The sequence below is a fragment of the Nomascus leucogenys genome, chromosome 5 (genome assembly GCF_006542625.1).
Source record: "Nomascus leucogenys isolate Asia chromosome 5, Asia_NLE_v1, whole genome shotgun sequence".
In the NCBI taxonomy this organism is placed as follows: Eukaryota; Metazoa; Chordata; class Mammalia; order Primates; family Hylobatidae; genus Nomascus; species Nomascus leucogenys.
The window spans coordinates 120,848,871-120,863,571 of NC_044385.1; the positions used below are offsets into that span (position 1 = coordinate 120,848,871).

Here is a 14,701-nt window from a genome sequence, read left to right on the forward strand (position 1 = left end):
CACAAAATATTACTGTCTTGAGTATATAGATAACTAAAAACAAATTATAAAAAGTCAAACAACTCAATAGATAAGTGAGCAAAAAAAAGTTGCATATTTCATTGTAGACAAAAACTTAACCAATAAACACACAAAAAGCTGCTCAACCTCCTTAGTAATCAGAAAATATAAATTAGTAATCATAATGTGACACCTTTATACCCATCAGACTGGCCAAAAGAAAAAATAATAATCTCGACAACCCCACAATACCAAGTGTTATGAAGTGGAACACGGAGGACTTACCCACTGCCAGTGGGACTCTAAATTGCTGTAACTACTTAGTCAAACAATTTAGCATTACCTATAAAGTTAAAGACGAGTGTTTCCTACATCCTAGCAAAATTCTGATTCTAGGATATGCCCTAGAGAAACTCTCACTCACGTGCACAAGAAGAAATGCACAAGAATGTTTATATCTGCTCCAATAGTTATTAGGGAGAAAAGGGAACAGCATGAATGTTCAGCTCCAGGAACATGAATAAATCATGTTTATTAAATTGCATTTAATGAAATACTATATTCAGCTGTAATATTTAATGAATGACAGCTACATTCCTGAGCATGGATAAATCCCTCAAATACATGAAAAAAATAGGTTATGGGAGAATTTCTACAATATGATTCAATTATGTAAAGACTCAAAAGCAGGCGAGACTAAAGCAATTGGTCAAATAAGCTTTAACTGTTACTGTATAATCTGTACTTTGTAATATCTGGTAGTTGCATGGTTCGTTAAGCTTCAGGCTAACAGAAAATTAAGCATTAACTATGGTGCCAAGTTAAAAAAAATCTGCGAAATCAAAACCCTTAAAATTCGTCTACGAAATTTTAATAAATATCCGTGTAGAAAATCAGAACGACTCTTTCAGGCCATCTTTAAAATGTCATTGGTAAACCATACTTGATCCTAAATTCTTGTACTTCCTCAGGCCATCCGAGCATGAAACGCTGTCACCTACCCACATCCACTGGCTGTGACGCTTGTCAAAGTGTTCTCTATTGGCTGCATGCCTAGACCACCAAAGCGTTCTGTCCGGACACTGTCACTGGAGAAGGCGGCGCGACATGTCCAGGGCGCAGATCTGGGCTCTGGTGTCTGGTGTCGGAGGGTTTGGAGCTCTCGTTGCTGCTACCACGTCCAATGAGTGGAAAGTGACCACGCGAGCCTCCTCGGTGATAACAGCCACTTGGGTTTACCAGGGTCTGTGGATGAACTGCGCAGGTAACGCGTTGGGTTCTTTCCATTGCCGACCGCATTTTACTATCTTCAAAGTAGCAGGTAAATATAATGGCTTTGTTTGGGGTGGAGGTAAAATGTACTTTTCCCCCCCGACTATGCTGAAGTAGCTGTCTATGGCTGGCTGTTAACTCTCTGAAGACTGAGTGCTTAATCAAAGTACCAAGATTTGCCTAGGAAGGATGGGGTGTATGAGTATTGGCTGAAAGAATGACATTATTTATTTTATTTGACAAAGGAGATGTAAGAATAACCTTACAGGGCTCTTGGAATACCCAGTGTGACTCCAAAGGGAAGAGTGGAAGTGACTGGATTGTTTTAAAAGTCAGTTTCAATTTGCCTTGAGTCATGGAGGAATCTTGATGGGTCATCACCTCTATGTAGGAAACGCTCTCATTGATTTAATCTTGTCTCTCTCTCTCTTCCTGTCTCTCTCTCTCTCTCTGTCTATATATATATATATATATATACCCACAAACACACACACACACAGAGGTATCTATATGTGTATGTGTATATATATATATGCACACATGTGTATATATATACATTCACATATATAACCCACACAGGTATCTATATGAATATATATACATATATACATGCACACACATATAAAACACACATATATATGTAATATGCCATTGCTAGATTGGAACTGGCAAATGATGGCAAATTGAAACTGTCTTTTAAAACAATCCAGCCACTTCCACTTTTTCCTTTGGAGTCACACTGAGTATTCCAAAAGGCCTGTAAGGTAATCTGTATGTCTCCTTACATCTACTTTATCCTAGATTCCTGATAACGGAGGAAGGAATTCTATTTTCAGAGGGGTTTCCATGTTTTTTTAATGTTTGTCACAGCGTAGATATAAAACAAAACAAAACAAAACAAAAAAACATATTGAATGACAAAATAACAGCAAGAAAAATTTGAAAGCAGTTAAGTGAAAGAAAATGCTGTTTACTTTCCCCTTTAGTTACCTGATTTTGTTTATTTGAGAATACATGGGGCAAGCTTTCATCGTTGTGCATATTAGAAACTCTATTACAAGTGTACGTATCTTAAAGAGGGAACATATATTTTTTAAGGACACTTTCTTACTCCAGGATGCCTTCAGGGAAACAATTGTCATTGCTTTCATGTCATTAAGAGAATTACTGTCTGCCTCTGCTTTCTGCAAATTTGATACATTTACAAATCTGCCACAAGTTGTGGGTTTATTACCTTAAAAATTGCTCCTTGTTTCTTGGTAAAATAGAGACTTTTCACAGTCAAATAGTAAAACTGTACCTTGGCCCTAGGAAAGAAAATGAAATAAAATTTTAACTAGGAAGTTACTAAAGCATAATATGTTAGGAGATTTTGTGTCAAGTATGCACATCATTAGTCTACAATGAGTGCCAGGGGATAAAGAGAGAATACTTAACTAAATCCAGGAGATTTCTAATGACAATCAAAAGAAATATTCAAGCGTGGATGCCTCAGTTAGGCCCTGAAATAACATGGACTTTCCTAAGTACCCATTTGAGGAATCCATGCTATGTCTGTCTTCGGGCTCAACTTCTAAACTTCTTTTGGGTATTTCAACACTGCTCCTTCTGACATAGAAGACTGCCCTAGAAACAGAGCAAGAGAAGAGTGTGTGTGGAGACCCTCTTGTCACTCTGCACCTCTTACAATCGTTCTTTCTCCAGTGGCCCCTCTTGGCCCTTTTTCACCTTAGGAATCAGGTAGAAGAGATGGCATGTGATAAGTCTGTTTGTTTTTAATTGGGTTCATCTTTTATTTGTTCAATTATCATATATATTTTTTGAGATGGGGTGTCTCTATGTTGCCAAGGCTGGTCTCGATCTCCTGAGCTCAAGAGATTCACCTGTCTCTGACTCCCAAAATGCTGAGATTATAGGCCTGAGCCACGGTGCCCGGCCTCACCTTAAAAAAAAAAAGAAAGAAAATTGCCTTAATATGTTTCATTCTGTAGTTCTTAATGAAACCCAGTTATTGGGGAAAATATGTGTTCAACTTCAGCTTCAAAGTGGGTTAAAGAACCATGGTATATTTTACATGACTTTAACTCGCTACTTCCCCAAACACATCATCACAGAGTTAGGCATTTTATTATGGTCCGGATATCTCTCACCCTTAACACTTTCTTATTTTTTATTTATTGTTTTTGAGACAGAACCTTGCTTTGTTGCCCAGGTTGGAGTGCAGTGGTACAATCTCAGTTCACTGCAACCTCCACCTCCCAGGTTCAAGTAATCCTCCCACCTCAGCCTCCCAAGTAGCTGGGAGTACAGGTGCATGCCACCACACTTGGCTAATTTTTAAAGGTTTTTGTAGAGATGAGATCTCACTGTGTCACCTAGGCTGGTGTTGAACTCCTGGGCTCAAGCAATCCTACTGGCTTGGCCTCTTAACATGCTGGGATTATAAGCATGAGCCACCACACCTGCCAAAACTTTATTTTTAAAGTTAACTTTGTTTATTGATTGTAAAAATAATTTATTCTATCTCCTGTATACGCTGCACATAGGAGGTAATTTGAAAATCTCACCCACTGACAATGCTTCCCTAAGAACAAGTACAATTAAATTAATATAATCTCTCTACCTTCTTCATCCCGAGTCAAAATCTTTATGAACGATACACTTTGCTGCAGAAATCTGTTTTCAATGTCAGAAACACTGACTCATATTTCCAAAGGAAATGGGGATTCACACATTTGGATTTCCTTTCCCATGGAGTCATTGCTGGTTGCTTTTCTTTTATTCCTATTTGAAAACATAACAATGAGGGAATCAGGAAAGCTATCTATGCCAATGATCTCTCCAACATCGCAATAATTATAAATTGAGAAAAGAACTCAGAAGTCAATGAAGAATGAAAATGGTTATATCACCTTTTAAAATAATAAACTATTTAAGCCTATATTGTCAATTTGAGACAAATCTTCTTAGACTCAGGCCAGATTAAACCTCCTCTAAGAAAGAAAAGCAGAAAATCTGTCTAAGCTGTCGCGGTTGTATTTTTTTTTTCTTACTGATTATATAACTTCATTGCTGGAGTCATACCTTCCCATAGCTAACCCTCTTGAATGCTCCAGTGTAGCCACAGCTTTTGAGGGCTTCATTTGGATTAATAGTGACTGTATCCCTTAAAAATTTGATGTAAGCAAACAGCTCTTTGGGTGAGCAGCATTTATAGCTATAGTAAAAAATACAGAGGAGAACTTCAACTGTCATTCTGTGAAATAAACCGTAGGAACACCTGCAATTCAATTCTTATTGGAGCCTGAAAGCTTGATTAAAATCCAAAGCCAATTCACTATCTTTAGACACTAAGTCTACCATAAGCTAGGTCTCGTTTTGTTGTGTTTTGTTTTTCTCTCATATCAACGTTAATAGGAATGCTTTCACTATGAAAGTAAAGCATCTCTCGTAGTAGGGAGAAAAGCAGTTCTTTCTGAGGGGGAAGACTGAATCCAAGAAGCATGGCTGCGGTGAGGAACTGAAGGAAATCCTGATCACCTTGGGACAGGGGCTGGATCTGTCATGTCCCTGTCGTGCCCCTGGCACATGCTGGGTTCCGGATATATAGCTACAAAATGACTGAATTAACCAAATAATGAGTGAGACTACAGATGATTCACGATGAGGGCAAAATTGTATTCCTGGAGGAAGGCTGGAGTGTGCTGAATTGAGGAGCGAGTGAGGAAATGCGCGCAGGCACCCCGAAGGGAGGTCAGTGGATTATGACTCAGCAGACTGAGCCTCGCATTCTGGCTCCTCTATGACTTGCTGTGAGACCTTGACTTCAGCAATGACACCTTCTGTGCCTCATCCATAAATTAAGAGAACGGGTCTCCAAGAGTTCCTTCAGGTATCTTTCAACCTAGAGTTCAATTCCAGAACTTCACAATGCTTCGCCACGGGGCAGTAGAAGTTTCCCAAAAAATTATAGTCATAAAAGTATCCTCTATTATAATTGTTATAGTTGCTCATGGGATTAAGATCTTTCCTTCTGTTTTTAATTTTTGTTTTTTAAGACAGGGTCTCACTCTGTCACCCAGGCTGGAGTGCAGTGGCACGATCATGGCTCACTTCAGCCTTGACTTCCTGGGCCCAAGTGATCCTCCCATCTCAGCCTCCTGAGTAGCTGGGACTACAGGCACGTGCCACCATGCCCAGCTAATCTTGCTTATAAGTAATTATAATTTTGTTTATAATTTTATTTATAAACATAATTAGCTGGACATGGTAAAGACAGGGTCTTGTGATGTTGCCCAGGGTGGTCTCAAACTCCTGGGCTCCAGTGATCCTCCAGCCTAGGTCTCCCAGAGTGCTGGGATTACAGGCATGAGCCATCCTGCCCTGCCAAGGCCTTTTTTTCCCCCTTATCTATTATCTTGACCAGCTTCCTGTGTTCCTGACTGTTTACAGTCTTCTCTGCGTCTGGGTTGAGATAGGTTTAAATGACCTTAAATGACCACAAGACCCAAGTAAAAGTGCCAGGATTTCAGTGGAATGAAACCAAACAGGCGTCTGGAAGCTGCAGTCAAATGATGCTGGCTGTCTACAGGAGTGTGAGCCTTCTCTCCTCACTTTCCAGATGCTTCACCTGTCTCCCCACTCCCTTATTCGGCCATGCCATAAAAATGGGGGTAAAGAGGCCAGGCACGGTGGCTCACGCCTGTAATCCCAGCACTTTGGGAGGCCAAGGCAGGTTGGATCACCTGAGGTCAGGAGTTCAAGACCAGCCTGACCAACTTGGCAAAACCCTGTCTCTACTAAAAATACAAAAATTAGCCAGGCGTGGTGGGGGGTACCTGTAGTCCCAGCTCTTTGGGAGGCTGAAGAAGGAGAATCACTCGAACCCAGGAAGAAGAGGTTGCAGTGAGCCAAGATCGAGCTGCACTCCAGCCTGGGTGACAGAGCAAGACTCCATCACAAAAAAAAAAAAAAAAGCAGAGGTAAAGGAATGGCACTTGCTAGAGAAAGATGGTTTTCTGTGGGAGTTTATTCACATCTAGGGAACAGCTGGGAGCCATCTGATGTCATCAATTTAGACTTCTTGCTAGTTGGAATGTATGCCTGTGTTAGTCCACTAAGGCTGCAATAACAAAATACCATAAACTGAGTAATTCATCAACATCAGAGACTTATTTCTCATAGTTCTGGAGGCTGTGAAGTCCTAAATCGAGACACTGGCAGATTCAGTGTGTGGTGAGGGTCCATAGATGGCACCTTCTCACTGCATCCTCACATGGTGGAAGGGGCAAGGCAGCTCTCTGAGGGCCTCTTTTTTATTTTATTTTATTATTATTATTTTTTTGAGACTGAGTCTTGTTCTATTGCCCAGGTTGGAGTGCAGTAGTGCAATCTCAACCTCTGCCTCCCAGTTAAGTGATTCTCCTGCTTCTGCCTCCCAAGTAGCGGGGACTACAGGAACCCACCAGCACACCCAGCTAATGTTTGTGTTTTTAATAGAGACAGAGTTTTGCTGGGTTGTCCAGGTTGGTCTCAAAATCCTGTCCTCAAGTGACCTGCCCGCCTCAGCCTCCCAAAATGCTGGGATTACAGGCATGAGACACCATGCCCACCCTCTGGGGCCTCTTTTATAACAGCATTAATCCTGTTCATGAAGGCTCTGCCTTCCTGACCTAATCACCTTCCAAAGGGCTCCACCTACTAATACCATTATTTTGGGGGTTCTGATTTCCACCTATAAATTAGGGGGCACACAAAGAGTCACAACATAGCAGTGCCTTAGTCCATGATTAAAGAATAATAGTAAATAAATATCAAACAACAATAATGAATAAATTAAAACGAATTACCATGTCAAAGAGGGAAAATTAATAAGTTAGATGCCTCCAAAATATTAACACTTTTTTTTTTTGAGACAGAGTCTCACTCTGTTGCCCAGGCTGGAGTGCAGTGGCGTGATCCCAACTCACCACAACCTCCACCTCCCGGGTTCAAGCAATTCTCCTGCCTCAGCCTCCCAAGTAGCTGAGACTACAGGCTTGCACCACCGTGCCTGGCTAATTTTTGTATTTTTAGTAGAGATGGGGTTTCACTATGTTGGCCAGGCTGGTCTCAAACTCCTGACCTGGTGATCCACCCACCTCAGCCTCCCAAAGTGCTGGGATTACAGGCGTGAGCCACCACACATGGCCAATATTAATACTTTTAATAGATAGCTGCACCCTTGGATAACACTTACCTTTCCATTCTCTAAGATCCTGATGCTGCTTTCTGAAGCTAAGTTTCGTTAAATAAACTTAAGGTTAAATTTAATTTCAGATTAGTTTTTATGCTCCGTCACAAATGCATATAAAATTATTTAAAAGTATATTGAGACTGGGTGTAGTGGCTCATGCTTATAGTCCTAGCACTTTGGGAGGCTGAGGCAGGAGGGTCACTTGAGCCAAGGAGTTCAAGACCAGCCTGGGCAACACAGGGAGACCTTGTCCCTACAAAAAAATTTTAAAATAGCCAAGCATGGCAGCACATGCCTGTAGTTCCAACTACTTGGGAGGCTGAGGTGAGAGGATTGCTTCAACTGGGGAGATTGAGACTGCAGTGAGCTGATATTGCACAGCTGCATTCCAGCCTGGGTGAAGTCCAAGAAACATTCAACATGTTCCTGTTCCAACAAACAGAGGCACAATATTATATGTGTACTGACACAGTCATAACCCAAGGTAGGTGAATTGGACTTTCGCAGTAGAATCTAAACAGGTTGAGCCACTGTGAAATTGTCTCTGTATCAATATGGTTGGAAGGCACAATGCTGAAAAGCGCCCTAGCCTTACAGTGGTGAAGATGGCGCTGGAGCAGTCAGAATGACCTCAATTGCCATAGCAGTGGACGATTGGACTGGGGATCCTAAAGCAGTGTGCTGCAGGCTGTTCTTTCATGGAAGCATCAGAGACCTTTTAAGACATCCTGTCTCCATCCATAGCTCCTCTTTTAGAGGCCAGGACCTTATCTCATTTATCCTGGTCTCCCCTGTACCTACTGCTGCGTCTGGCTTAGAAGGCACTCAACGAAATTGTGTGGATTGAATAAATGGAAGGAGAAATTGTTCACTGAGTTAAATTCTGACATTTATATTGCAGAGGGAATCTCTTCTCATGTCACCAAGTTCTAGAAAAGGGAGAGAGTCCTAGGGAAGTGTTTAGAACAAGTAAAAGAGCCATGGATTTGTTTTTGTGGTCTTTTCTTTCCTTTTTGAGACAGAGTCTTGCTCTGTCTCCCAGGCTGGGGTGCAGTGGCGTGATGACAGCTCAACCTCCTGGGTTTAAGCAATCCTCCCATCTCGTCCTCCTGAGTAGCTGGAACTACAGGTGCATGCCAACCGTCCAGCTAATTTTCACATATTTGTGGAGACAGGAATCTCACTGTATTGCCCAAGTTTATCTCAAACTCCTGGCTTCAAGCAATCCTCCTGTCTCAGCCTCCCAAAGTGCTGGGATTATAAGCATGAGCCACCACACCTGGCCTGCCATGAATATTTTTTATGATGCTATCTAAAAAGCACAGACATTTAGAGTATTGCCTTTTGAAATGTGATCCACCAGCCAGCAGCATCTATATCTCCTGGGAGCTTGCTTGAAATGCAGAATCTCAGGCCCCACTACAGACCTATTGAATCAGAATCTGCAATTTTTTAAGATCTCAAGGTGTCTTCTATGCACATTAAATGTTTGAGAAATCTTTGCTTGGAGTTTGGCCTTAGGAATCTGATGAACCCAACATTTACTAAAGGGTCTTAATCCCTCTGAGCTTCAGTGTTCTTTCCTGTTAAATGGTGATTAAATAAGACACATATGGCCAGGCATGGTGGCTCATGCCTGTAATCCTAGCACTTTGGGAGACAAGCCAGGTGGATCACTTAAGTGCAGAAGTTTGAGACCAGCCTGGGCAGCATGGTGAAACCCCGTCTCTACAAAAAATACAAAAATTAGGTGGCCATGATGGTGAGCACCTATAGTCCCAGCTACTCAGGAGGCTGAGGTGGGAGGATCACCTGAGCTAGGGAGGTCGAGGCTGCAGTGAGCTGTGATTGAGCCACTTCACTCCAGCTTGGGTGACAGAGTGAGACCCTATCTCAAAAAAGCAAAAAACAACAACAAATAACACAGGCAAAGTGTCTTATGTAGTACCAGCCACAAATAACGCTCTCCTTAAAGAGTGGCGATTATGTCCATGAATACCTCTTTCAATGCCTTGAAAGGTCACATCTCAGCTGTAGGAAAGTGGCTATTACTCTGCTCCATCCATTTGTTTCCAACCAGAACTGCAGTAGCTGCCTCTTGGAATGCAAAGCCTGATAGAAGCTTGCCTTTGCTCCTTTCCTGCGGGTCCTGTCATATTTTTCATGATGTAAAGGATATTGTGCTAATGATGTGAAGGATATTGGACTATAGTTTGCACTTAGGATTTGCTATTTTGTATAAGGCAAGACCACCTTGCATTTCGATGTCAGTTTCTCACTAAAGAGGTGGATCTATTCCTTGTGTCAATCACACGTTCTAACAGCTCGGAGTGGGGAGAAAAGGCCCCCTTTGGGCTCCACAGGGGAAGGCAGGGCTCCTCCAAGCTCAGGGTGTGTTTGGTATGCCGGGCAGCCAAAAAGAGCAAATGTTTACTTGAGTATTCTTAGGTCTGAGGTCAGGGAAAAACTTTGGGACAGACAGTTTAATATATGGGTTTGAATCGTTAGCTCCACATAGAGCTAACGATGCAAACTCGAGCACATTACTTAACTTCTCATAGACTCAATCTTCTCATTTGCAAATGGAGGTAATAATACGAATCAACTCATAGGGTTGTTGTCAGGGTTAAATGAAATGATAACGTAAAACACTTTACATCATGAGCAGCTGTCACAGTCATGAGTTAGCCGTCATGTTATTCATTGATGACTTTAATCATGTAACATAAGGTCACTGGTTTTTAAATGCATGTATACAGTGTGTTTTACAAAGTACTTTCACATACATTGTCATAGTTCTCCAGAAGACTGATACTCTATAGTCTCCATTTTATACACAAAGCAAGTGAGGTTCACTGGGGACCATATTTCTAGCTTCCTGTGGGCTTCTGCAATCTTTTTGGGGAAATGGCCAGCATTTGGCACTAGCCCCCAAATTTGTGTTTAAGTCCCAGCTTGGCCATGTTTTGTGGACCTTACGTCAATCCCTGGCATTTGCCCTTGTTTCCCTTTCTTAGCTGTAGGATAACGATGGTGATGATGTTGTTGACAATGTTGATGTCTAGTAATATGCTTCAAAAGCTTGCGGGGAAGGTCAAGGAAAAGAATCTTATTCTATGACGTAGACTAACCTGTGTTTAAAATGAACTGGGGTTTGTTTTAATCGGGTACGGTAAGATGCACAGACATGGAAATGACTGTCAGGAAAGAAGTTTTATACTCGTCGATCCTGAGAAGCGGGAGACATGGCATGGCATGCGGGGCCACGCAGGGAAGAACCAGGGTCATTCAGGAACTGGGTGGGAAACCATGTTCTTGAGTCCTTGTTGTGATTTTTGTGGGAAGGAGTAAGCCAGGTTGGGAAAACTAAGCAGGTTTAGGATTGGCTCATTTTAATACTTTCAGCAGGCTTTGGAGTGTAGGAGACCCAAGTTGTCTGGTTGCCACCCTGGGGTGATTAGGGCAGGGAAATATCTGCTTAATGGGTAAACACTTGGGAGAGGAGGTAGTTGGGGGTGTGGTCTTCGGGCTGGTTGTTTTGCCTATGAAAGATATGCTTGTAGGGGGTCACTTGCTATCTGTAATAACTGGCTAGCCCTCGGGTTGGAGGAGCAGTTTCCCCCAAGTCAGCGAGGCCCCAGGTGCCAGAGCATGGAGAATACAGAAAACAAGAAAACAGAGTTAATACAGCATAGATGCCAGAGCCCTTGGTGGTGTTTGGACTGTAGGACAGCACGGCATGGATTTTGCTGTCCCCTGCTCCTTTAAGACTTCATACTTACCTGACTTTCTCCTGGTGAACATGTAGTATAGAAGAGGTTCAGGTTTATCTTTCACAAGGTTCATAGCTCCTCTCCCTGCTCATTGCCCATTTGGCTGTCTCCACTGCACAGCTTTCCTCACGCTTCACAGACTAAATTGCATCCTAAAGGAGATGTAGTTGAGGAACATCTTCTGAGCAAATGGTGTGCCGGGCTTAGTCATTTAAAATCTTCCTGCCCTTGTGCATGTTTAGGTAATGTACATTATAGAAAGCGCCACTGCTCCTAAATGAACTTGGGATGATTGGCTTGAATTTCAGAAGCCAGCAGGTCTACAGTTAAGCTTTTGCCAGATTTTTGTGTGCATTGCAGGAAAAATTGATTACCAAAGGTTGATAATTTGGCAAATCATTCAGCAGATTCCTGGTGCAGAATATAGGCTCTGAGGACGCAGGGAGGAAGAGGACGGGGCAGGTCTTCAGATATATGCTGTTGGGAGTAAAGCAACCATTTGGCAATTAGCCCAGAATGCTAAATGTTATTGGACGGTTAAGTTCAGGGGGAGGCAGACTTCCCAAAGAGCTGAGGCTTGAACTGTCATGAAAGATGGGCAGAAGTTTCACAAGAAGTTTGCCAAGGAAAGGAGGGTATTTTAGGCTAAGGGACTCATCCAGCCCAAAAATTATTAACTGCATGTTTCTGGGAAGAAGGCCTAACATTTGAGCTCTCTCATCTATTTTTTGTTTTAGTTTAGTTTTGTTTTCATTGTTGTTTGTTTGTTTTGTTTTGTTGTTGTTGCTGTTGTTTTTACAGAATCTCACTCTGTCACACAGGCTGGAGTGCAGTGGTGCTATCTTGGCTCACTGCCACCTGCTCCTCCGGGGTTCAAGTGATTCTCATGCCTCAGCACAGATATGCACCACCATTCCTGGCTAATTTTTGTGTTTTTAGTAGAGACAGCGTTTTACCATGTTGGCTAGGCTTGTCTCGAACTCCTGACCTCAGGTGATCCACCTGCCTCGGCCTCCCAAAGTGCTGGGATTACAGGCAGGAGCCACCACGCCTGGCCCGAGCACTCCCATCTGTTAAATGGAAATATTATCTACTTCAGAGGATGATGGTGAGGACTGAATGCATGAATTTGCATACAGCGTCTAGAGCAATGCCTGGGACATACAAGAAAGACCTAAAAAGCAGGAGGAAGGCAAGTGCATGCAGGAACAGGAAGCACATAATTGGAATGGCTGATACCTAAGATGTGCACAGAGGGAGGGAGAATATCTGGCTGCAGATGTCGATAACAAAAGCTCCCAAAGGGACCTTTAAGCCCTACAAAGGGATCCAGACTTTGTCTGGAAGAAGCTGAAAGCTATTGAAACATTTTAAGCAGAGAATACCCATGGGGCTTACACTTAACAAAGACCCTGCAGTATTTTGTGTTAGAATCCGAGCAAAGGGCATAGCAGTGGGAATACAAAGGAAGATATTTTGAGGCAGAATTGTTAAGTCTTGGTGACTTATGAGGAATGAGAGGGGTCAAGGATGTCTCCAAGTATTCCTGCCAGGAAACTTGATGGGCAGTGGGATAGAGAAAGCTTGTCCCAACGTAACCTCTAGTTCCTTCTCCTAGTGTGGTGTTTTCCAATACGTACCAAGATCTCAGTCAGTTTTTTAACTTAATGGGGTTTGGCCTTGAAAAAACAATTGTAGAGAGTGAGACAGATTAGTTTGACTGAGTTTAATTTTTTTTTAACTGTGCTTTTTAGATGTCTAATACAAGAGGAAAATGTGACAGCTACAAAGATTAATATAATTGTAGGTGACATTAATAGCACAGGAATAACAAAGTTAGATAGGTAATACTCCCCAACTATTCTGTAGTCAAATTGCATAGTTCTAGTCTTGCACACCATATATTTTAAGGGACATGAATATAAACCAATTAATTGATTCTAGAGGAGGGTAACTAGGAGGTTGAGAGGTTTTGAAATCACTTCACATGGCCATTTGTTTCACCTGGAAGAAACAGAAAAAAATATATAGGGCACAGAGTGGGAGAAGATACTGGGTAGATGTTACTAGAGAGTCCGGTTTAGGATCACTTTGAAGAAGTCATTTCTATCAGAGTTGCCCCGCAATGGCACAGGCTGTCTCACAGAGACCTGGCTAGAAGTTCCCAGATGAGGTTGAGGGAGGTCTGTTAAGAGGCTGTAGAACCCCTTCCTGCACTGGCTGGGAAGATAGATGAGGTAATCTCTCAAGCAATTTCCAGTATGAGAGGTCTGAGATTCTGTGCACATGTGCAAATAAACACAAATAGTTAAAAATCTATGTCTCTGATTTGCATATTGACTTCAATAGTTTTGAACAACTGCCAAGCTCTGTGCTAGATAACTTGGAATAAGGCAATAAAAATACCTCATCTCTGCCCTTAGATGTTCATAGCCTAGAAGGGATCATGAATTGAAGCAGTAAATGTTATATATGTTATGTTAATGCCATTCTATTTAAACCTATATGTTAATCAATGTTAGAATTAATATAAGAAGGCTGGACACAGTGGCTCATGCCTGTAATCCCAGCACTTTGGGAGGCCAAGGCGGGAGGATCACCTGAGGTCAGGAGTCTGAGACCAGCCTGGCCAACATGGCGAAACTCCACCTCTACTAAAAATATAAAAATTAGCTGGGCGTGGTGGCAGGCACCTGTAATCCCAGCTATTTGGGAGGCTGAGGCAGGAGAATCGCTTGAACCTAGGAGGCAGAGGTTGCAGTGAACTGAGATCATGCCACTGCACTCCAGGCTGGGCAACAGAGTGAGACTCTGTCTCAAAAAAAAAAAGAATTAATATAATTAGTATAAGAAATACATAGCTCTCCATCTCTAATTGATATCTGGAAGGGTCCTAAGAAGCCCACAGTGTATGCCATCTAACCTTTTCTGGGAGAAAGGACTACTACTTCTAAATCCAGCCACAGAGCCAAGTGATGGCGGGGGCGGGGGGATACAAGAGAACGAGTCCTGCCTTTAACTAAATTTCCTTGGGTTGATATTTCTAGTTTATATGCACCAAATATACTCCATGCATAAAAACAGACCCGCCCTCCTACTGGGAGACCGATTTTCTCCAGAACACAGAATGTGGACATTTGTGAGGTGGGCAGGGGAAAATGAAAGCCTGGGATCAGCGCTCTGGGAAAAGAGAGGAAGAGATAAATGTACTGCCACCTACTGGATTCAGACATCTCAGAGCAACACGAGAAAAAGAGGGGAGGGCTCTTAATCCCTGCAGGATTCCCACAGAGACCTCGAAGCCTGATGTCCTGTTGGAATCCCAGGTCTGCTGCTACTAGCTTTACTACCGACCTAGTGACTTAAACTCTGTCTGTGTTTCAGTTTTTTTTTTTTTTTTTTGAAACAGAATCTCGCTGTG

The 14,701-nt window shown here is 42.3% G+C and overlaps 1 protein-coding gene across 2 annotated transcripts in view; it reads left to right on the forward strand.

Annotated features, from left to right (window-relative positions):
• The first annotated feature begins 1,107 nt into the window (after positions 1-1,107).
• Positions 1,108-14,701, forward strand: part of CLDN10 (claudin 10) — a 132,558-nt gene continuing 118,964 nt past the window's right edge. Inside the window, exon 1 of one of the 2 annotated variants that reach the window (XM_003257392.4) lies at positions 1,108-1,321. In XM_003257392.4, the coding sequence (XP_003257440.1) occupies positions 1,108-1,321 (214 nt within the window). The remainder of the gene's footprint in view (positions 1,322-14,701) is intronic. The other variant, XM_003257393.4, reaches the window with a different exon arrangement.